Here is a 24,500-nt window from a genome sequence, read left to right on the forward strand (position 1 = left end):
TATTTATTAATCTGTATCAGGAATTTAGTTTGGCTATGATAGATCAATAAATACAACTTACTATTTGTTTTAAACTTTAAAAGAAAACTTTTCTGTTTTCCCCATTCCCTTTTTAAGCTGATGTATGTATTATGATTACTCATTTGAGTTTAATCTTTTTTCTTAGCCTGAAGTTTTATATATTAGAACCTTCTTCCTTCCATTTTTTGATTGTCTATAATAAACCTGTGGTATGTACAATACTGTGGCATCCAAAACATTTTTTGGTAGAAAAAGAATCTGGCTCAGTTTGAAGGGAATACTATCTTATTAGCCTGCTTCATTTGAATAAAAAGCTTATGAGTAAATTAAAGGAGAAAAATAAAATAGCCTTCATTTAGCTAAACAGAGATATATGCCTCCACCTTTCTAATCACACCCATTGAATGTGAATTGTGAAAATCAGAAGTGGAAGGAAATTTACAAATCTAATTTTACAGAATAGGAAAACTTAATAATATCAAGCCATCTGGAGTTTAAAATTTAGCCTGACCCTCTTTTATCTAAGGAATTTTAAAAATTACTTAACTTTGAAAATTATATTAACTCTGTAAACAAAAATGTATATTCTCTGAAAAGTTTAACTATATTGGAACATATATACAGGAAAATAAAAATCACCACATTATCACTACGCAGAGAGAACTATATTTTTATGTATTTCCTTCCAGTCTTTTTTTAGATGTGTATTTTAAACACACATCCAAAGTCATGTAGACAATTAGGATCATGCTGAGGATAAAATTTTATGTTGTTATTTTCATTTACTCTATTGTGAACATTTTTAGTGAGGAACATTTGACATGCCTGATTGATAAAATATGATAAGAAGTGGGTGTAATATTCTGACTTAAAGTACCACTTTTTTTGCAAAATTCTGATAGATACCTAGAGTGGTAGATAAAGATTTTGGTTCAGCAGGTGCAGTTGTTTCTAGCATCTCAGAAGAACTTGTTGCTAACATCACTCCCAAAGTATGATAAAAGGTGATATCTCTTACCTGTTATCAAAACCACTGCTGATTTATGTACTCTTAATTACATCAAGATTCATCAGATATATAAAAGACATGGGCATATTAATATAAAGGCAAAAGATGATGAAAAGTTACATCCTTATGCCTAGAGCCACCAAGATGTGTGCTGTCTCCTTATACATTTTTTTTCCTACCACCTGCATGTAGAATTTGAATATGAAGTTTTACCACAGTGTAGTTGTGTTTGAAAACATGCTGGATTTTCTTTATATCAGACATTTTTTCCCTTTAGGATTTTCCTGAATCTCTAAAAACATAGATATATAAAATTTATCTTTCTGTGTGGCAGTTGGTATTTGGTGATTTGCCTTATCTCTAAATAAAGATGTTTCACTAACATGAATACATGTAATTCATTAAGTCAAATACTCTATGGGCTTTGAATTTATTTAATTTATTTTTTTTTAGTTCACTGGTTCTTTCTAGAAGGACATTTATTTTGAGACTATAATGTGTACAATTTACATTGATAAATTTCACAGTAACCACATAAACTATGTGTTGTTATCCTTATTTTACAGATGGTGAAATTTGTGTTTCAGGAGGCCAAATGATTTGACCAGGGTTACATAGCTAGTCAGTAGAAGATATGGTATCAAGCCTTGGCCTCTTACTTCAGTCTTTTTTTTCCTACTACATTGTGTTACTTTAGGTTTCTGTTGTGATATTAGGAACAGTGTAAATTCATGGGACCAGTAGACTTTTGTAGAGCCATATTATTTTTATTCATTGTCATCTAGCATTCTATTATACCTAGTAAGATTGCTGCCTTTATTTTAAATTAAAAAATTCTACTAGTGATTATATATTATATAATATAATATAATGTTTCTCCCTCTTTTTTGCTAGGTTGGAGCAGGATGGATTGGAAAATGTAAGTCTCTCAGTTTTGGTTTGCCATTGGTTATTTCCATATCTTTAAATCTGCATTTCCATTACAACCAGGTAATAAGCATATTGTCAAGTGCCTAATCACTAGATTTAGTGCACACATATTCAGACTTGAATATTGTTATACAGCAGATCTTCTAAAACATGACAATTATCCTGCAGGCCTCTGTACTTTCGAAAGTCTGTTCATTCTGTAGGCAACCCTTATTTAGGACTTTTTCCTGTCTTATTCCTTCATTTAGCAAAGTCTGTCTTTATATTTGTATTTATCCTCCAACATCTCTGGCATCCCTTGCTGTTTCAGCAGAGAAGTGAGTGGGAGGGAGAGACGATTTTGAAAACATGGGAGGAGCCTATTCTAGATGGCATAGCTAGCAAGTTCTCCAATTCTTTCATGTAATTATTTCCTTCCTCTAGCATAAAATATCGGGAGAGTGAGAAATCACATTGGACAACTTTGCAACATTGGTCAATAAATTGCAACTGATATGGGAATTGTTTTCCTTCTCTTCAATAGTAAATTCATTTAGTATCATCAGTGCTCTTCTGTCCCATCTCTTAAACCTAATTATAGTTGCTTTATAGAATTAAAAAATTGTGAAAATTCTAATACCTTGTTTTCAATTGGCTGTTGGTATCAAAAGTAATCACACGATTAATTGAGTTACTTAAAAGGTTGCTGTCACTGGAGGGCGTTGGTACAATGTATTGTAAATTATTAATATTTTTAGCATTAATGACTGCTCTGTCCAGTTGTTAAAGTTCCTTAAGCATTTGAGTGTCTTTTGAAATAACACCCACTTATGATAGGAAATTGAGTGCTTCAGTAAAAGTTCTATCTGGCACTTCATCAATAGGAAAAATTCAAAAGCAGGCATTTCTAGATTTCCCAGTACTTATTAAATTATTAAGTCTTAAATTTAATAATTATCAAGTGCCCCGTTGTAATCCCAGGTACCCAAGAGCCTGAGTTGAGAGAATTTCAAGTTCAGGCCAGCCTGGGAAGCCTAGCAAAACCCTGTCTCAAAATAAAATTGGAAAGGGCTGACGATATAACACAGTGATAAAGCTCTTGCCTAGTGTGCATAAGGCTCTGGATTCAATTTGGGTGGTGGGGGGAGACAGTCATCAAAAACAGTCTGATCATTATGCTTAAATAAGGTAGCCAGTGTATTTATTCTTCTGGATTTTTAAAAGGAAACAATGTTAAAAATTCTCCTAGTGGAATTGATGCAGAACTTATGTTTTCTGTAAATCTGTGCAGTTTAGTTGACTTCTTGTCGAAATGGAAGGAGGGCAAAAGAAGGATAAAGAGAATTATATGTGGCTATCTGATATACTGATTTTTTGTTAACTAAAATCTTTGGCATGTTACCACCACTAGTTTTCTATTTACTATCCAACATGTTCTATTCTGTTAATCTTCATTTTATATACAAGAAGAGTTACGTATCTTTATTTGAGTCATCTGTGGTTATGAGGTAAGTCTTTTGGTGCAATTATTTTGTAATTTAGTTTTCAGATTCAGCATGAGATTCTACCTTTAGTAGTGCCTGGCACAGTCAAAGGAGAAAATTTTTATTCAAAACAATTTTTTTTAGTTGACATTTTCCTGATGGGTGTTTTAGGAAAAAGGCATTTTAATGCTCATAGTAAAATTCTACAAAGTGGAACACTTTTTTTCTGAATTTCCTTTTTCTTGAAGTTAAAAATTTAAGGGGCTTTTACACATTTTACTTTCTGTTTTCCTCCTAAATTATGTGCTCAGTATCTTATTTTTCTTTTTTTTTTTTTTCCTATAATTAGTACGCTGGGAGCGGACCCTTGGAGCCATTGCAAGACAGAAGAATCAGCCAATGACTCCTGAGGCAGTGAAGGCTAACTGGGAGAAGATCTGTGACTTTGATAATGCCAGCAAGCCTCAGAATATCCAAGGTAAAGAGAATCCCAAGCCATTTAACCTTGGTTGGGGAACCACAGGCAACAAATATTCTCTCTTATTATATGGAGTGACCTTCTAAAATGTGATGACTTAAACACTTCTATCATGTGTAGTATATTTTCTGCTATAGTTGGTATTAGAACTCTTCATATTTAAGATATTTATGTCCCACTGTCATTTTTTTATAGTCTTGTTTTTTTGGCTTATTTGTGGCAGGGGGATGGATGGCACAAGGCATTTACTTATTTGTGTTAAATGCACCTACTTTTTAGCTGATAGTTCATTTAAAAAATCTTGCTTTATCTAGGTACATGCTCCTAGTTTGACCCCATTTTTCTCTATTTCCTCCAAAGTTTATTTAAGCTTAGTTTACTTGGGCTTAGCTCTTTTTCATTTAGAGAATAAAAGAGGCTTTGCTTTAGTGCTTTGTTTTTGCTATTGTTTCTCTCCTTTTCTATCATACTTTGTCTTCCTTTTATCACCTCTACATAATTTTAGTGCTTTCTTAGAAATACTCAAGCCTAGATACTTAGCAGAACCTTTCCAGATAATCTGGGCTACGTTGATCTTTCTGTTAGTTGAACTCCTACCCACTTGAACTTCTAATTAACATCTAATTGTAATGTTGTCCATTGCTTTTTTCCATGAATATATGGTTTCTTAACTGGATGGCAAATTCTTTGAGGCAGAGATTGTATCATATGTAATTCTGTCTGTCTCTCTCTCTCTCTTTTTTTTTGTAATTCTAGGTTTTTGGGCATGCTAGACAGTGTTCTACCACTAAGCTGCACCCCAGTCTTATATATAATATTCTTTTGTGCTTAGTGTTATCATAGTGCTGTACTCAGAAGGGATTTAATAAATGCTTATTAACTTGAATTATTTAATCACCTACAACATACCCACAGGAAGAGAGACCAAAGAAAATTCACATTTTTTCCTAGTAAAAGTTGCATTTGCATATGACATGTGAAATTTAAAAGAGTTTTCTGAGTAAGATTATGAGTCAGGATCATTTTATAGAAAAACATTTTTCCTTTTTCCTCAATAATTTTATATTCCGAGTTGATAGAAGAATATATCTGAAAAAATGACTGCTCAGGTTTTTACTATTTTTTTTTTTTTTTTTTTTGTACTGGGGGGTTGAATCCAGGCTTACGTTACCATGGAGCTGCATCCACAGTTATTTTTATTTTTTGAGACAGGGTCTCACTAAGTGGCTTACTAGTGAGGATCTCACTAAGTTGCTGAGGTTGCATCAAACTTGAGATCCTCCTGCCTCAGCCTTCTGAGTTGCTGGGATTTCAGGTGCACCACCATGTGTAGCTTGACTACTGAGCCACATCCCCAGCCCTATTTTGTATTTTATTTAGAAACAGTTGCTTAATGCCTTGCTTTTTGCTGAGGCTGGCTTTGAACTAGCTATTTTCCTGCCTCAGCCTCTTAAGCTTCTGGGATTGTAGGCATGTACCACTGTGCCCAGCTTGGTTTTTGCTTCTTATTGATACTTTCCTTCCTACATGTACATTCTTGAAATTTTCATTATGCCTTTTCTCAGTCAGATGATAACATGATTGATATGTCATAAATGGTAGCAATTTTATATTTTTGATATTTGAGATAAATTTTGTTCTGTGAATGTTGCTTATCAATGAAAATAAACAAAAGAAAAAGGAAAAGTTAAAAACATTTCTCTGCCTTTTTGCCTCAAAAGTATTAGACTATTATTAAAAAAAGATGTAAGTGAAAAAAAGTATAATGAAAAGTCATCTTTTCTGATAAGAGTTGACTTTCCAGAGTACCTATTTTAGTAATTTCAGTTTAGAGATGATTAAACTAAGTCCCAGCAAAACTGACCATTGTTTGAGCTAAGAGTTAATTCAGGTTGTCTATCTCTGAGTGAAGTGCTTTTAGCCTGTACCATGGTGCTTTTCAATTAAATAGCCTTCCCTCAAGACAACAGGCTGAATGGGGATGTAGGGAGAGGATTAGGCAAGAAACTTCTTTAGTAGCATGACCTAGAGTAGCAGGTAATGTTGGTCATCTCAGACTTTGTGTTTTGTTTTTCATTTTTGTCAGAGTTTAGTAGGAAGCCTATGTCCCAGAGCCTTCAGAATATTTTTAATACGTATATCCACATACATGAACTTCTTTACAACCTTTTAGACCGCAGAACAGCAACTTCCACTTTCTGTCTAGAATCACTGTTCATAATGGTGGTTTCCTCTGTCTCTGGAGGTATTTTATTATTATTATTTTTATTTTTTGGTGATTTGAACCCAGGGGTAATTTACCACCAGGCCCTCCCACCTCTGCTTTTTCATTTTTTAAGATTTTGAGACAGAGTCTTGCTAAGTTGCCGAGGATAGCTTTGAACTTGAGATCCTCTGCCTCAACCTTCCACCTCACTGGGATTATAGGTGTGTACCATTGTGCCTGGCAAGAATTTTTAAAACTATCTTTGGACCTGGGGTGGAGGTATTAGCATTCTTCCATCCCAGAGGAAGGGTTGATGGTAGAGAGAGAAGGGAAATCAGTTGTCTTTCCACTAGACACACAGAGATTACATATCTGCTAACATGTATCCTACTTTATGGGTTTAATTATACATTGTACTTATTGCAGGGTGAAGAGAGGGTATAAATCAGTTATCTAGAACAAGCACCTTCCTCCTACACTCCTCATTCTTCTTTTTTTTTTTTTTTAATATTTTTAGTTGAACACAATACTTTTATTTTATTTGTTTATTTTTATGTGGTTCTGAGGATTGAACCCAGGGCCTCACACATGTGAAGCAAGCACTTTGCCACTGAGCCACAGCCTCAGCCCCTCCTCATTCTTCTTTACCGTAAAATAGCTGAAAGATAATGAAAAGCTCTGAGTCTGTGAAGAGTACATTAGGCTATGCTTTTGGTCTATTTCCAAGTCTTTCACAGTTTTTTCCTACAAAAGTCTAACATCATATATTCAGTTCATGAATAATGAGGAGGTTTTATAGTTGGCAACTGTTATCTAGCTTACTGTTGCATTTTTAGTTACATTTTAAACCAAGCTTCATTTTCTTTATTTTTCTTAATTTTAGAATCAGTTGCAGGTATGATTGAAGTTTTACATAAAATAGATGCAGAAGGAGGAGTTTCAATAAATCATACCAGTCATGCAACATCTACAGCTACTTCAGGATTTGTAAGTGGGGAATGTTGTCTCCTCTGAAACTTGGCCTTCCTTCCTTCTTCCCTTTTTTTTCCTCCCCCCACTGCCCCTTTTATTTTTTTCAGATGCAGTTATTCTCTTTAAGTCTCGAAAGTTTTGCCTAATAATGAAGAGAAACATGACATAGATACTTTAAAATAGAGAATAGTGATAACACTTGGAATCTAATTTTTAAATCTGAGAGTGTTCGCAGTGTGTTATTGGGATTTTTACTTTAAAATAGGGGGTCAGCAAAATTTTGGGGGACAGAGCAAATATTTTAGGTATTAGAGCAAATATTTTAAGTGTTAGAGGCCACATACTGTTTTTAACACATAGTATTCTGGTTTTTCTTTTTCTTTCTTTTTTGGCACTGGAATTGAAACCAGGGCCTTGTGCATGCTAAGCACAAACATGCATTCTACCTCTGAGCTATACCACAAGTTCTATTTATTTATATAAGTTTTTTTTAAAAATATTTATTGTTTAATTGGACACAATATCTTTATTTTATTTATTTATTCATTTTTATGTGGTGCTGAGGATCGAGCCCAGGGTCTCACATGTGCTAGGCGAGCACTCCACCGCTGAGCCACAATCCCAGCCCTATATATATATATATATATATATTTTTAACCACCTTTTGAAAATGTAAAAACCCTTGTAAACTTCTAGTCCTTGTTTGTTGACTCCTGCTGTAGGATAAAAGTGACTGAAAAATTGGACGTCATTTTTTTTATAATATGTGCTTCACATAGTAGTTAGGCATATCATCTGTAAATTGAAAAATCTATCATCCAGTTAGGCAAAAGACATTCCTGGAAAGAAACTTTAGGTTAAATCTCAGTTTAACTGAAAATGTTATTAAGCAATTTAATTTATAAGCATTACGCTATGATTTGCTCATTTGTTTATAGTGAATTCTTTAAAAGAAATATTTAGTTGTAGATGGACACAATATCTTGATTTATCATTTTTATGTGGTGCTGAGGATTGAACCCAGTGCCTCACCCGTGCAAGGCAGGTGCTCTACCACTGAGCTCCAGCACCAGCCCCTACCATGAATTTTATACAGCTGATTTTGTAAAACAGTTCAGTATCCCCTAATTATAACAGATTTCATTCTTTTTTGGATTTTGGTAGCCAGTATTTGCTGAATTAATAAAGTTTCCACTGTCAGAGACAGGAAAATTCAAAATGAGACATAATATGTGTTAGCAAGAAGCAAACAATAAAAAAGTACTTATCTGTAAATGAAGTCTTTTTCTAGGCATTACTTGGTTTTTATGCAAAACATCAAATGTAATGAAATGAATAATGAATAAATATAATGAAATAATTATGTTCCATCAAATTCATTGACATTTGATTAACATCTGTTCAAAGGCAAGGCTAGGTATATAAACAGTTAATAGTTTTAAAATAAAATAGTTTTAAAAGTTAAAATTTCAAAAATTTGACAAAAATACAATGAAAAATAATTTTCTCAACTTTTCTATAGGCTGGAGCTATTGGCTATAAACTCCCTTCATTTTCTTCTGCTTACACGGAAATGGAAACAATTATGTATGCTCTTGGAGTGGGAGCATCTGTCAAAGATCCAAAGGATTTGAAATTTGTTTATGAAGGAAGTTCTGATTTCTCCTGTTTGCCTACCTTTGGAGTTATCATAGCTCAGAAATCTATGATGGGTGGAGGATTAGCAGAGATTCCTGGGCTTTCAATCAACTTTGCAAAGGTATGCCTAATAAGAAATTTTGTTTGACTTTTCTTCTGTTTCATTAGATGTTATCAGTAAATGTCACATCCAGTATGCATATGTGTATCTGTCTTGTATATATTATATGTATGTGTATGTGTGTGTGTATATATATACATAAAACTATAAAATAATTTATAACAATGGTTAGTTCAGGAATAAAGATTTCGCATATTTTTTGACTTTTGTGTTTAAGAATAAAAGAGCTAGGCATCATGGTGCATGCCTACAATCCCATCTTCTCAAGAGGCCAAGGCAGGAGGATCATGAGTTCATAGCCAGCCTCAATAACTCAGCAAGGCTCTAAGCAACTTAGTGAGACGCTGTCTGTAAATAAAATATAAAGAGGGCTGGGGATGTGGCTCAGTGGTTAAGCCCCCTGGGTTTAATACCTGGTAACAAAACAAGAAGAATAAAAGAGAGGGAGAATTAGTTTGCTATTTGACCAAGGGTAAATAACTTCTCTAGACTTCAGTTCCTTATCTATAAAATAGATGTGACAGTTTTTATCTCATGATATTAGGTCAAGAAGCAAGCCAAATAGTTTTCTGGTAAAAGAGTATTTGGGGGAGAACAGGTGAAAAAAGGTCCTGAGATAGGTACATACTTGGCTTATATTTGGAACAGCAGAGGGGCCAGTATAGCTGTAAAGTGTATAAGGGGTCACTCTATTCAGGGGCGGCAGAAGAAGAAGGCCTTGTAGTCATTGTAAGGATTTCAGCTTATATTCTGTTTAACATGGGAGGCCAAGGGCAACCCTTTTAAGGATTGCCATGATCCACCTATATTCACTCACAGGTTCAATGCTATTGTGTGGAGAAGAGATTATATGGGAGCCAAGCATAGAAGCTAAGAGATTATATGGGAGCCTATTGTAGTGATCCAAGCAAAAATTCTAGATAGGCGGGGAAAAAAAGAGGAGTCTAGGAGGAAGGTATTTGTTCTAGATAATTGATTTATACCCTCTTCACCCTACAATAAGCACAATGTATTATTAAATATGCAATATATTTAACATGTATAGTAGTTGCATATGACATTACTGTGTACAATTATACTCACATGTACATATTTATTTTAAGGTGGAGGTAGTCAGGACTTGGTTTTGGATAAGTTACACATTCAACTGAAGATGTAAAAAGGACAGTTGAGTGTAAATCTAAAGTTTGGAGGAAAGGTCTAAATAGGATCTTTGGCATATAGGTGATATGTTAAAACTTGAGAATAGGTAAAATCATCTACTGTGTGAGTTTAAATAGAGAAGAGATCTGAGTTTAGGGCCCTGCAGTGTTCACAGGTAGAAATGATACAGAGAAACTGAAAAAAACCTGAAAGAATGAATAAAATGAACACTTATGAGAAAGCTTTTGAAATAGGATATATTTTAATATTGGAGTAAAGTTAAGGTTGAGCCCAGCAGTAGTTCTTGATTCAGAGCTCTGAAAAGATTTCTGTAACTTTGTTTGAAGATTATCCCATTGCTCATGGGTATCTCCTCTGAATACACGGGAAACATATTAGAGTATTTGATGAAATTGGGAGGAGGGCCAGAAATATGTGCTGGGCAGTTTGCTGTTTTAGTTATCACCCATGGTGTTTGTAGCACATTGTTCTTCTGTTTGGATAATGCAAGTGCAAAAAATTAAAACAAATATTTCAAAATTCTCCCCTCAGAATTGGAAATCATAAATGGTGGTCATATTCTATGATAGCCACCTTGCAATTTGAATCCCAGTCTTCCCAATCTTGAGTTATCAGACTATATGACATAGTCAGGCAGGTAGTTCTTCATTTATTTTCCCATCTTTTTTTTTTCCTTCTGAATTTTGGGGACTGGGAGACTGTCCTACTGCAGTGGAGTGCAGTGATTTGGGTATAAGGATCAAGTTTTGCTTTTCCAACATAAGATGGTTTATTTTGCTTTGTTGCTATTAATTTACACAGTTTCCTTAGTATCTATTCTTCATAGATAATTTATAAAATAATGGTAAAAAGGGAATGTTGACATTGACAGTGCTTGCCTTTGAATATGCCTTAAGGTTTCTTTTTGTGTTTTAGTTGAGTCATTTCTGGTTGGTATGTGTGACCTGAAATTACTTTACTAGCACTGGCCCTTTTGTTCACTTTTGCTCAACAAATACTTACTGGATACCTAATACGTTCCAGGCACTGTTATAAGCACTGGGAATAAAGCATAGTTTAGTGTCTCATTTTTGGCAAATAATCTATAATTATCAATCAACAAGGGTTTGTGCATGCCAAGAAAGAGCATAAATGTATGTTCTTTGCTCCAAAAGTGATGAGTGTCTTCAGATTGGTGACTGATTATTTCTGAGACACATGATTAAGAAGTAGTTCTTAAAAGCCAAACTGAGAAAGATATGATTGGAGCATGTAGACAATAAAATGTCACTTGTGATAAGCAATATCCAGAGCAGAAGCTATGGGACAAAGCAGTTGGCTAATAAAAATTTTGCTCATCTTAACATAGGTTCTTCATGGGGAGCAATACTTGGAGTTATATAAACCTCTTCCTAGATCAGGTGAGTACCTTACACATGAATTCCATAATTTTCTAATTAACATTCCAAACTGTGCCATTGTCTTAAAGAGGAGTGATCCAGAAAAACATAATCAGAAATTACTATGTACTTATAAACCACTGGAGTAGGTTGATGTTAACTAGTATCTATTTTGTTTACTTTAAACTTTGTTCATTAATAGTATTATAATAAATTAACATACAGTACTACCTGTTTTTCTTATGTCATATGAACCATTAACAATTGAACATTTGTGTTCTAAATTTTAAGATTGTGTGTGTACAATTAGTTGTGATTTCTACAATTATAGTTTTACATTCTTTCTCAGGTATTTATCTTGATACTTATTTTCATAAAGCAAACAATGTTAAAATATATGGATTTTTAAAATTTTTTCCTATTTTCTTTTGGAGAAAATAAAGCCAAGCCTACTTTAATAATCATTTTTTTTCTTTCTCAATAAGTTCTTGCTTGTTCACCAAAGTTTTTATTTTTTCATTATAATTTTATATATTTGTTTTTGTTTCTTTTGATGTTGTCTACTTATATACTGGTCTTACAGCTTGTAAAATTCAAAAAAGGAGTGTTTAACATTTCACATTATATCATGTAGGGATCAGCAAGTAGTTAGAATTTTATTTAAATTTTTTTTTTATAAAACTGTATTTTACTAAAAGTCCATGAGATTTTTATTGTTTAAGATGGACTAACTTTATTTTAATTTATTTTAAGTATTATAGTATAAAATTTCAAATAGCTTGTTTTCATCTGAAACAGTGCAGAGTTTGTGGTGCTTGTGCATTCATCAAATATCTGTTAGGTACCTAACATTTGCAAGGCATACTATTTAGGTAATAGGTAATTTTTTGACCTGGTTGCATATCAAAATCACCTTAATTATTACATCATATTACCTTTTATTTTTAGTAAAATATGGATTTGGACTCCACTCCAAATGTGGTATATTGTGGATGATGTGGTGGTATTATCTAGCAGCACAGAACTTTCCTTGTGTTTCTTATGTAGCCAGACTTATGGGTTCATTTGGGAACCATTGTTATAAGTGTAATAGAATGTTCTGTTTTTAAGGATTTTAAAATATGAAGAGAGAGATTAGACATAAGCTCTAAAATGATTACAACTATATATTGATATGAATAGGAAGGTACAGATAATACTTTTTAAAAATTCTCTTACCTACTTAACCTCAAGTTATGTTTCTCATGAATTTTTTCCTTCTATACGACATACTGTTTTTTTAAAGCACATATGTATTTTTAATTTGTTTTAATTAATTATACATGACAATACAATGCACTTTGATACATCATAGATAATGGAGTATAATTTTTCATTCTTCTGGTTATACATGATGTAGAATCCCACCGGTTGTATAGTTATATATGTACATATGTACATAGGGTAATAATGTCTGACTCATTCCACTGTCCTTCCTATCCCCATTCCCCCTCTCCTCCCTTCACTTCTCTCTACTAATGTAAAGTAACTCTATTCTTCCCTAGCACCCTGCCCCCATTGTGAATTAGCATCTGCATATCAGACAAAACATTCGGTTTTTTTTTTTTTTTGATTTTTTTTTTTTTTTTTGCTTAGCATGATATTCACCAGCTCCATCCATGTATAGCAAATGTCATAATTTTATTCTTCTTTAAGGCTGAATGATATTCCATATATCTCACATTTTAAAATCCATTCATCTGTTGAAGGTCACCTAGGTTGGTTCCATAGTTTAGCTGTTGTGAATTGAGCTGCTATAAACATTGATGTGGCTGTTATCACTGTAATATGCCTATTTTAAGTCCTCTGGGTATAAACCAAGAAGTGGGATAGCTGGATCAAATGATATTACATAGTTTTAAAGTTTACTTTCTAGTAAATGTGAAAACTGAAAATTCAAGATACTTGTGGTTTGGAACCTTTTTAAACTATAGAAAACCAAGAACATGGCTACTATATGGTTGTCTATTCATACAACATACCAATTGATGAGGCATGGGGTCATAGGCATCAGATGTTTAATGTTATTATCTCTTACTTGCTAATTTGTTAACTGCTGTGGTACTATCATTAGCTGACTTATCCCTCATCTTGGTAAAAACATAACCATTAGATAGAGCAGAAAGAACCTGACAAAAACACTATTTTCCTTCACGAATCAGAACATGTTCTATACAGCATGTAGTGGTCTCTAGAGTCTCTGAGTTCAAGAGTTTTATCTTTATTATGTTTTTATATGATGTCTTTCTTAGACATTTCTTTCTCAGTATGACTTCTATTATTAGTGCAAAACAATACATTATTTCATGCAGAAGGTGAGACTGATAATGTTACCAGCCTTGATTCTCTAACAGAATATATAACCATCAAATCTCAGTATACGTAAAATTACTTTTGAACAGTTAAGCATTAAATAAATATAATTATTATGACAGATTTCCAAAACAGAATTTCAGATAGTTGTGGTTTAATTGTTAGTATACATTGAACCTTTTACTCCTAAATATTCTTTAACTAGATTTTTACCAATTTATAAAATGATATGTACTCAAAATAGAAAATTTGGAAACTAAAGAAAGGTAGATTAAGGAATCAGTTGTCTGGAATTATTCACTTTTAATATTTATTAGGTATTCATTATGTACCAGGCATTCTGTTAAGTGTTAGTAATGTAACTATGGAAAAAAATGTCATCCTTGCTTATGCAGAGCTTAGAGTCTGTCTAGTAGACAATAGGCATTGGTAAACATTGTAAAATACTTTATAAATGGTAGGAGTGCACAAGGGAAAATCTTTAACCTGCATCTTAACTTGGGGTTGGGGAAATCTTGGTGGAAATGAACTCTGAGCTGAGATCTGAAGGTTGAATTAGGATTTAACATTGTAAAGAGGAGATTGAAAAATAATTTAAGGCCAAGGGAGAAATACTATGTGTAGAGGTTTGGAAGTGAGAAAAAGCATTGGTAGTTCAAGGGAACTGAAAATAGTTCAAAAAAGTTGGGGAGAGTAGCAAGATTATGAGAGTAGAGAGCTAAGAAGGATCTTGGAAGGTCCCAAAAGTCAGATTAAGAAGTTTGAATTTCGTTATAAAGGCAATAAGTAGCTACTGAAGGACTTTAAACCAGAGAGTATATGAGCAGATTTGGATTTCGGGAAGCATTACTCTGGCTTGTCTTTGTAATGCTTCACATTCCTTTAATCATCTATCACATCCAGATAGTTACCAAATTATTTGAGTCTCTATCTTAAATACATCTAGAATTCTTCTGTTTCTGTCTACGTCTGCTCCCAATTTTTCAACTTTGTTCTCTCACCTTCTGATTTCTCTTTACCTCTGCTGTTTTTTCCCATAGGCCCATCCACCTCACTGAAGCCAAAATTATATTTCTAAAATGCAAATGTGTTTGTGGCTTCCTTATTTGAAACCCCAAATGACTATCCCTAGACATCAGGATGAAGTTAGAAATTTTTAGTATGACCTGGCTTCTACTAATCTCTGAATACTCAAATCTTGTCATATGCTTATTTTCTGTGAGTCAAGGATGATGCTCAAGTTTGTGGTTTGGCAGTTGGATGGTTCATTCCATTTCTTCATAAAGAACAAAAGAGAAAAGCAGGTTTTAAGAAGAAAAACCTGAGGATTTCACTCTTGAATAATGATTATCAGAACATAACCAGTTAAATGAGAGAATAGGGAGTCTTAGAGTAATTAGAAGGAAATAAAAGGTGTGATGACGCTACATCGAGTACAACCATAGAAATGTAAAGTTGTGCTGCAGTATACAATGAATCAAAATGCATTCTGCTGTCATATGTACCTAATTAAAATAAATTAATTAATTTTAAAAAAACTAATGGAGATTTGAGAAGGAATGGGATAAATGGTATTGGTGCTCAACAAATGGGGATGACAGACCAGGAAGAGTCGTTGACATTGGAAGTGGTAACTTTTTAAATATCTAATTTATTAGAAGTGTTAATGTTTCAAATTTAGAGATTCAGGCATTATGAATTATTAATGTCAAATTTTATTTCTAATGAGTTCAGGAATATTACTTCAAATCATAATTTTTGAGTTTTGTTGAAATTACAGTAGAAACTATATTGTTATTTCATGTTTTAATGTAATAATTTATGGTCTTTAGAATAGTCTGCTTATTTATTTTACTTTTCATTTTAGGAAAATTAAAATGTGAAGCAGTTGTTGCTGATGTCCTAGATAAAGGATCTGGCGTAGTAATTCTTATGGATGGTAACTCACTTATAGTTCTCATAATAATATTGTTAAATTGGTAACCTTTATATGTAATATAATGCCCACTACAGAAATAGATTAATAAGTTTGTGTTTATTTTCCTGTTTGTAAGAAAGCAAGATTAGATCTTTAAGAAAAGAGAAAAGGAGGGGGGAAGGAAGTATAATGGGACTAGAGCCAGGGAAGGTGGGGCTTTTTAAAAACAACATAATCAAAGCCTATGAAAAATATGGCTTGAATACAAATCATAGAGGAGAATTATGCTTACTGGAGTATGTTTTTGGCAGAATAAATATTAGCTCTCAATTAATAGGCTGCATTATATATAGTTTTCTTGTGTTAGCTATTTGGAACCTGTAATATATTTGGCCATAGTATCATTCTTCTAAATGATAGACAGATTCCTATGCTTGTGCATTTAAGCTTATAGAACTTGTAATATATTTAAACATCGTAGCCGCATTTTATCTTCAGTGAGAAAAAAGAATATAGTAGTTCAATAAATGTTGAAATAGTAGTAGTTCAACATGCCAAAGACACATTGCCTGAAATTTATTTTAAAGTTCAAGTAGAAGAGAAATATTTATTGTCAAAGACTAAAGAACAGGGGAACATTTGATATTGCTTGATATTTTGAATATAGGCCTTCTTGTTTTGTCATATATTGGAGGTTATGCAGATGCTCCTTTATTTATCATAGGATTACATGACAAATCCATTGTTAAGTTATTCCCATTTACTTTCTCTTTTACATTCTATGCTTCTTTTGAGTGCTTTGGCAGAAAGTTTGAACTCTGAACGTGTTTACTTGCATTTTCTAGTGCAATTGTTTGAAACTTTTGTGATAGAAAAAAATTAAAATATGAATGGCAGTTGGGGAGGTTTAGGAAGTGAAAAAAACTGCTATTTCATAGTTGAGAAAAGATTTGAGAAACTTTTCTTTTAGAGACTGGTTTTAAATGCATTCAAATGAGAGCTTTGAAGTCCAAGCTAGATCATTATAACTTTTGGAACCCTTTCATAATTGGATTTTATTTTTGGAATTTAATGTAATTGTGAGCATCTTGGTTAATAAGTTATGTTTTTTTGGTGACTTTTTTTCCCTTTTATTTACAGTCTATTCCTATTCTGGGAAGGAACTTATATGCTATAATCAGTTCTCTCTCTTTCTGGTTGGTTCTGGAGGCTTTGGAGGCAAACGGACATCAGAAAAACTCAAGGTAAGGGATGGCTTTGTTTTATTGACACATATTTGTATATCTTTATGGGTACATAATAGTAACTCAACACATATAGATATTATATAATCATCAAACCAGGATAATAAGTGTTTGCATCTCTTCAAACATTCATTATTTTTATGTTTGAAATTTCATACTCTTATAGTTATTTTGAAATATGTCAGATTATTTTAAACCTACAGTTACTCTACTGTGCTAAAGAAGAACCAGAACTAATTCTTGCACTGTTTCGTTGACCTTGAATAAACTTCTTTCCATTCTCCCTCCCTATACTGCCTTTCCACTTTTTTTTTTTTTAAATTCTTCGTAGTTGTAGATGGACAGCATGCCCTTATTTTGTCTATTTTTATGTGGTGCTAGGGATCCAACCTAGTGCCTCACACGTGCTAGGCAAGCGCCGTGCCACTGAGCCACAACCGCAGCCCATGCCTTTCCCATTCTTTAAGTAACCACAATTTCATTGTGTTCTCCTATATGATTGACTTGTTAGTTTCCAGACAGGGGTAAGAACATGTGGTATTTGTCTTTCTGTGTCTGGCTTATTTTCCTTAACATAATGTCTTCCAATTTTACCCATTTGGCTGCAAATGATGGGATTTCATTCTTATTGGCTCAATAATATTAGATTTTTGTATCTTTCCCATATTTTCTTTATCCATTCAACCCCTGAAGGGCACTGTAGTTGATCACATTTTTAGCTTTCTTTTTGGTATGTTTTCATCTCCTTTGGCTATATACCCAGTAGTAGAATTGCTGGATCATATTGTAGTTCTATTTTTATTTATTTATTTATTTATTTTTTGGTACTGAGAATTTAACCCAGGGCTGCTTTACCACTGATCTACATCTCCAGTCCTTTTTTAAAAAAATTTAATTTCCAACTTGTTACCTCCTGCTTCAGCCTCTGGAGTCTCTGGAATTCCAGGCCTACTCCAGCATGCTTGGCCTATTTTTTTTTAATTAAAAATAATTTTTTTAATAGTTATAGGTGGACAGAATGCCTTTATTTTGATTTGTTTATTTTTATGTGGTGCTAAGGATTGAACCCAGTGCCTCACACATGCTAGGCAAGTACTCTTGCCAGCACATTTAAATAGACCCCTTTCTTCACTATATGTTTTTAGCATTTCTGTCAAAAATTGGTTGGTTCTATGAATGTGTAGTAATTTCTATGTGTTCTTTTCTGTTCCATTGGTCGCTGTGTCTGTTCTTTGTCAATACCATGCTGTTTTGGTTACTATAGCTTTGTTGTATGTTTTGAAGTCAGGTATTGAGATGCCTCTGGCACTGTATATTTTGCTCAGAATTGCTTTGGTTATTGTTTGTCTTTTGTGGTCCCAAATGATTTTAGGATTGTTTTTTCTATTTTTGTGAAGAAAGTCATTGGTAGTTTGATTGGAATTGAATTGAATTGAATCTATAGATTGTTTTGGGTAGTATGCTAATTTTAATAATAATTCTGCAATTAGTGAACATCGAATATCTTTCCATTTTTTGGTGTCCTTTATAATTTCTTTCATTAGTGCTTTTTGATATTCATTGTAGAGCTCTTAGTCTGTTTAGATTTTCCATTTCATCTTCAATTTTGGTAGGCTTTATATCTTCCGGAATATATGTCTTCTGAGCTTTATAGTTTTTGAGCTTATAATTGTTTATAGTGGTTTCTTTTGATATTTTGTATTTCTGTGGTATCAGCTGTAATGTTTTAAATTTAAGCTTTTGTTTATTTAGGTCCTTTTTTCTTGGTTAGTCTAGATAAAGATTTGTCAGTTTATTTTAAAAAACAACTTTGTTTTATTGATTATTTTTATCTTTTTAGTTTCAATTTTATTTGTTTTCTTCTAATTTTGGGTTTGTTTTGTTCTTCTCTAAGATATTGAAGTGCATTGTTAGGTTATTTGTGATCTATTATATCGATGTAAGGATTTATTACTGTAAACTTCTAAGTACTGCTTTTCTGTATCCCATAGATTTTGATATGTTGTTATTTTCTTTGTTTCTAGAAATATTTTGATTTCCCTTTTATTTTCTTCAACTACTCATTGGTTATTTAGGAACATATTATTTAGCTCCCATGTGTTTGTATTCCTTTCCATTTTTCTCTTTGGTAACTTGTAGTTTCATTCTGTTATGATCTGAGATGTTCCATTATATTGTATCAATTATTAAAAATTTATTGAGAATTGACTAAACATTTCCTGTATTGATGAGAAGAATGTGTATCTGTTGCTGTTGGATGAAATGTTCTATAAAGGTGTATTAAGACCATTTGCTCTGTATAATATGATTCAACTCAGATATTTTCTTGTTGATTTCTTTGCCTAGGTGATCTGTCCATTGAGGTAGCGAGGTGTTGTTCCCAGCCATTATTGTAACTGAGTCTGTCTCTTTTTAGATACAATAATATTTATTTTACATAATTGATGGTTCCATATGGGGTGCATATATATTAGCAATCATTATATCTTCCTGGTACATTCATCCTTTTATCAATATATAATGATCTTCTTTGTTTCTTTTTAGTTTTTGATTGAAAGTTTGCTGTATCTGATATGAATTTAGCTACACCTGCTCACTTTGTTTCCATCTGCACTTATATCTTTTTCCAACCCTTCACTTTTAATTTATGTGTTATCAATTACCAGTGAAGTGAGTTTCCTGTAACAGCATATAATTGGGTCTTTTTTTTTTTTTTAAGCTCATTAAGCCAGTATAAGTCTTTTCATTGGTGAATTTAACCCTTTTATATTCAAGGTTATTATTGGTAAGTATGAACTTCTTCCTCTCATCTTGTTAATTGTGTACTCTGCTTGTTTTGTGTATTTTTTGTTCCTTTTCACTTCTCATCATTTTTTAAAAAATATTTTTTAGTTGTAGATGGTCACAGTATCCTTATTTGTTTATATGGTGCTGAGGATCAAACCCAGGGTCTTAGACGTGCTAGGCAAGCACTCTACTATTGAGCCACAACTTCAGCCCTCATCATTTTTTTTTTTTTTGATTTAGTAATTTTCTGTTATGTAGTTTCTCCTCTTTTGTGTTTCTGTCCTTCTAGTGAGTTTTGTATATTCATGAGTGTTCATGATGATAGTTATCATCTGTTTTAGTGAGCTTTTTCGCTGCTGTGTCTAAAACACCCAACTAGGACATTTGTAGAGTAAGATTTTATTTGGTGGCTCGGAGTTTCAGAGGTCTCAGTCCATAGACAGACAGCTCCATTCCTCAGGACTCAAGGTGAGGCAGGAAATCAGTGGAAATGTGGTAGAGGGAAGCAGCTCACATGATGATCAGAAATGTAGAGAGAGAGATCTCCATGAAAAATACACATATATACCCCAAAGTCATGCCCCTCTCCATGCCCATAACTCCTCAAGCAACACCTTGCCTGCCTTCGATTACTGATTAGTTACTAATCTCATCAGGTAATTAATTAACTGGTTGGGTGAAAGCTCCCACAACTCAATCATTTATTCTCTAAATCTTCTTGTATTGTCTCACACATGAGCTTTTGGGGAACACCTCACATGTAAACCATAACATTCCACCTCTGGTCCCCAAAAGCCTGTGATCATTATGCAAAATACATTTAGTCTATCTCCAAGAGTCCCCACTGTCTCAACAATTCAAGGACTGCTCAAAAGTTCAAGTTCAAAGCCTCCTCTAAGACTCAGAGCAAACTTTCATCATGAGTTCCTGTAAAAAACAAAAGCTATTTACAAGTCTCCAATATATAAAAGTATGGAATAAACATTTCCATGCACAAATATGCATTTGTAGAGGAGGAAAAGTTTATTTGGGGGTTCACAATTTCAGAGGTCTCAGTCCATAGACAGCAGGCTCCATTCTTCAGGGCTTAAGGCGAGGCAGGATATCATGGTGGAAGAAACTTCTCAGAAAAAAGCGATGGGACCAAAGGAAGACCGAAATTCAGCTGGGCAAACAAGTCCTGTAGCTCCACATTTGGCATCTGTGGCACATGGCATGGTGATATTCTGTCCAAATGATTTGTGTAGCTCTGCCCCTGTGGCCTTGTTGGTTGTAGCCCAAGTGGCCTTTCTGTTGTCTCTGTTGATTCCTGCAGCTTTCCTAGATGATGTCCCATGTTACTGGCATTTCTTAATCTTGGAGTCTTCACTGCAGCTTTGGCTTCCTCCTCACATCTCCATGCTTTGTTCTCTCAGGGGCTGCCCACAGGGACTCCCAGGCCTTCCTTTGAAATCTTCATGGAAGCCTCCATGACCCCCAAACTCCAGCTTCCTGTATTTCTGTAGAACCAGAACCATGTGGTTGATGCCAGGGTCTGCAGCCATCTTGAGCAGTAGCCAAGCCTCCAGGGACCCTGGGTGCAGAAGCTTCTGAGTGCTTGGGTAACTGAGCATGTTCAAAAAAATTCCTAGGTCCCTTTGTTCAAGAAGGGTACTCAACTGGTCTTGTCTGCAACATATTTTTACTTTTACTCCCTTGAGCCTGAGATGGATGTGGTCTTGCCAGCTCCTGAGGTGCCCTCAAGCCATCTTTCTCATTGTCTCTGATCAAAGTCTTTAGCATTTCTTTAGTAGTAGAAATGTCTTTGACAACTGCAACTTCCTTAGCTCCAGTTTTACTCCTGCCTTTCAAGTCCAAGTTTTCAAATATTTCTGCTCTGCTTTCTGCTCCTGAATGTCACAATAAATTTGGCTAAAAGCTGCCAGCAGTATCCATGCTACCGCTTGAATGCTATGCTGTCTAGAAATTTCTTCAAATTAAGAAGTCCATCACTTTTAAAATCACCCTCACAGAAAGTCTCAGAACATGGGCAAAATGTAGATAACTTCTCAGCCAGACATAACATGAATGGCCTTTAGTCCTATTACCACTAATGTCCTCCTTTTCCTCTCAACCCTCTTGAGCCCTGTCTTCACTGTCCATGGTCCTATTGGCATTCTGGTTTTCTGAGCTCCTAATAGAATTCACCATTTATGTGTTCTTACAACAGTATAAAGCATTTCCAGCTTGCACTGCTAAACATCTCAAAATTTTTCCTGCCAATTCTGAAAATCTCCAAATTCTTATAAATTACATGGTCAGGTAAGTCACAGAAATGGTCCCACTCCTGGTGCCAATTTCTGTTTTAGTCAGCTTTTTCACTTCAGTGACTAAAAGACCCAACCAGCACATTTGTAGAGAAGGAAAAGTTTATTTAGGGATTCACAATTTCAGAGGTCTCAATCCATAGACAGCAGGCTCCATTCTTCAGGGCTTAAGGTGAGGCAGGATATCATGGTGGAAGACAGTGGCATTCTTCCTTCTTCTTCTTTCATTCTTCATTCTTCTTCTTTATTCTTCATTCTTCTTTATTCTTCATTCTTTATTCTTCATTCTTCATTATTCTTCTTCATTCTCCTCCTCCTCCCCCTTCCTCCTCCCTCCTCCCTTCCTCCTCCCTTCCTTCTTCCTTTCTTCTTCCTTCCTTCCTCCTCCTCCTCCCCCTTCCTCCTTCCCCTTCCTCCTCCCTTCCTTCTCCCTTCCTTCTTCCTTCCTTCCTTTCTTCTTCCTTCCTTCCTTCTTCCTTCTTCTTTTTTAATTTTGTATTTCTAGATGGACCACATGCCTTTATTTTATTTTTATGTGGTGCTGAAGATCAAACCCAGTACCTCACACATGTGAGGCAAGTGCTCTGCTACTGAGCTACAGCCTCAGCCCTGGATTTAGTATTCTTGGTTGGCATTTTTTTTCCTTTCAGTATTTTGATTATGTCCTCCTATTCTGGACTGTAAGGTTTCTGCTGATAAATCTGCTGTAATTCTAATGGGCATTCCCTAAGTGTAACTTGTCACTATTCTCTTTTATTTTGACATTTTGAGCATCTATATCTTTGTGAAGGTCTGTTTTGGTTGAATCAAGTTACTGTCCTTTGAGCTTGATGGATATCCATAACTTTTTTGAAGTTGTGGGAAGTTTTGGCTGTTATTTTGTGAAATAGGCTTTCTGTGACTTTTTCCTTTTCTTTACCCTCTGGAATTCTTTTTTCTTTTTCCCTCTCATGTTTTATTATCCTAGAGTATATGTCAGTATCATCTTAAGCAGAATCAAATTTTATTTTCATTGACATAATAATAAACTGTTTCCAGTGATTTCAACATGTTTTTCTGGCTTCAACCTGTTTCTCATGGGGAATTTTTTTTTTGCAATGAATTCCTTTCATGCTTTATCATTACTTCTGTTTTTTAAAATTTATTTATTGTTTTTAGGTATACATGACAGTAGAGTATATTTTGACATATTATACATACATGGTGTGCAACCCATTACAATTGTGATCCCAATCTTGTATAGTTACACTGGTTGTGTATTCATATATGACCATAGGAAAGTTATGTTTGATTCGTTCTACTGTCTTTCTTATTCCTGTTCTGCGTTCCCTTCATTCTCCTTTGTCTAATCCTATGAACTTCTGTTCTTCCCCTCCGGACCCTCCCTTGTTATGGGTTAGCATTCACATATCAGAGAGAACATTTGATAGAACCGAATTATTTCGCTTAGCATGATATTCTCCAGTTCCATCCATTTACCAACAAATGCATAATTCCATTGTTCTTTGTGGCTGATTTATTTATTAATTTGAATTAGTTTCTCCTTTAACTATTCTTCTAATGTAGTTCCTCCCTTTGGTAGTCTTGAGTTTTATTTTTCATTCTTTTTTATCAAATATTTTGTTGGGTAGGTTTTGCAGTACTTGCTTTTCTAGTTATGGATTCTTTTAACTTTTTTTTTAAAGTATTTTTTTGGTGGCAGTGGACTTTATTTATTTATATGTGGTTCTGAGAATTGAACCCAGTGCCTCACACATGCTAGGCAAGTGCTCTACCACTGAGCCACAATCCCAGCCCAACTTTTATTTATTTTTGAAGATTTTGATTTCATCCTCAAATCTGAAGTTTTATTTTGCTGGGTATAGTATTCTTGGCTGGCATCCATTTTCTTTCAGAGCTTGGTATATATTATTCCAAGACCTCCTAGCTTTGAGTGTCCGGATTGAGAAATTGGCTGAGATCCTGATTGATTTCCCTCTAAATATTACCTTGTTGCTGTTCTCTGAAAGTCTATAAAATTTTATTAAAATTTATGTTAGGCATCTTCATAATAATGTGCCTTGGGTGTGAGTCTGTTCTAATTTTGTATATTTGGAGTCCTGTAAGCCTCCTGAATTTAGTTTTCCATTTCATTCTTAAGGTATGGGAAATTTTCTGATATTATTACAGTGAAAAGATTGTGCATTCTTTTGGTTTGTATCTCTGAACCTTCATCTATCCAGATACATCTTGGTTTTTTCATATTATCCCATAATTATTGAAAGTTTTGTTCACGGTCTCTTAACATCTTTTCCTCATGGTCAACTTTATTTTCTATATTATATATTTTGCCTTCATTGCCTGAAACTCTCTTCCATGTGGTCTAGTCTATTGGCAATGCTTTCCATTGAATTTTTAATTTGGGTTATTAAGTCCTTCAGTTCGAGGATTTCTGACTGATTCTTGTTCAGGATCTCTATCTCCATGTTGAAATGATCTTTTACTTCTTGTATTTTCTTTCTGATTTCATTTC

The 24,500-nt window shown here is 34.0% G+C and overlaps 1 protein-coding gene across 4 annotated transcripts in view; it reads left to right on the forward strand.

Annotated features, from left to right (window-relative positions):
- Hsd17b4 (hydroxysteroid 17-beta dehydrogenase 4) overlaps window positions 1–24,500 on the forward strand; it is a 101,691-nt gene that overhangs the window by 36,145 nt on the left and 41,046 nt on the right. For all 4 annotated transcript variants that reach the window (XM_027941125.3, XM_071612206.1, XM_071612207.1 and 1 more), the window contains 7 exons: window positions 1,925–1,949; window positions 3,773–3,901; window positions 6,991–7,094; window positions 8,602–8,838; window positions 11,351–11,402; window positions 15,601–15,672; window positions 16,792–16,895. In XM_027941125.3, coding sequence (XP_027796926.1) covers window positions 1,925–1,949; window positions 3,773–3,901; window positions 6,991–7,094; window positions 8,602–8,838; window positions 11,351–11,402; window positions 15,601–15,672; window positions 16,792–16,895 — 723 coding nt within the window. The remainder of the gene's footprint in view (window positions 1–1,924; window positions 1,950–3,772; window positions 3,902–6,990; window positions 7,095–8,601; window positions 8,839–11,350; window positions 11,403–15,600; window positions 15,673–16,791; window positions 16,896–24,500) is intronic.

This window comes from Marmota flaviventris, chromosome 5 (assembly GCF_047511675.1).
Source record: "Marmota flaviventris isolate mMarFla1 chromosome 5, mMarFla1.hap1, whole genome shotgun sequence".
Lineage (NCBI taxonomy): Eukaryota > Metazoa > Chordata > Mammalia > Rodentia > Sciuridae > Marmota > Marmota flaviventris.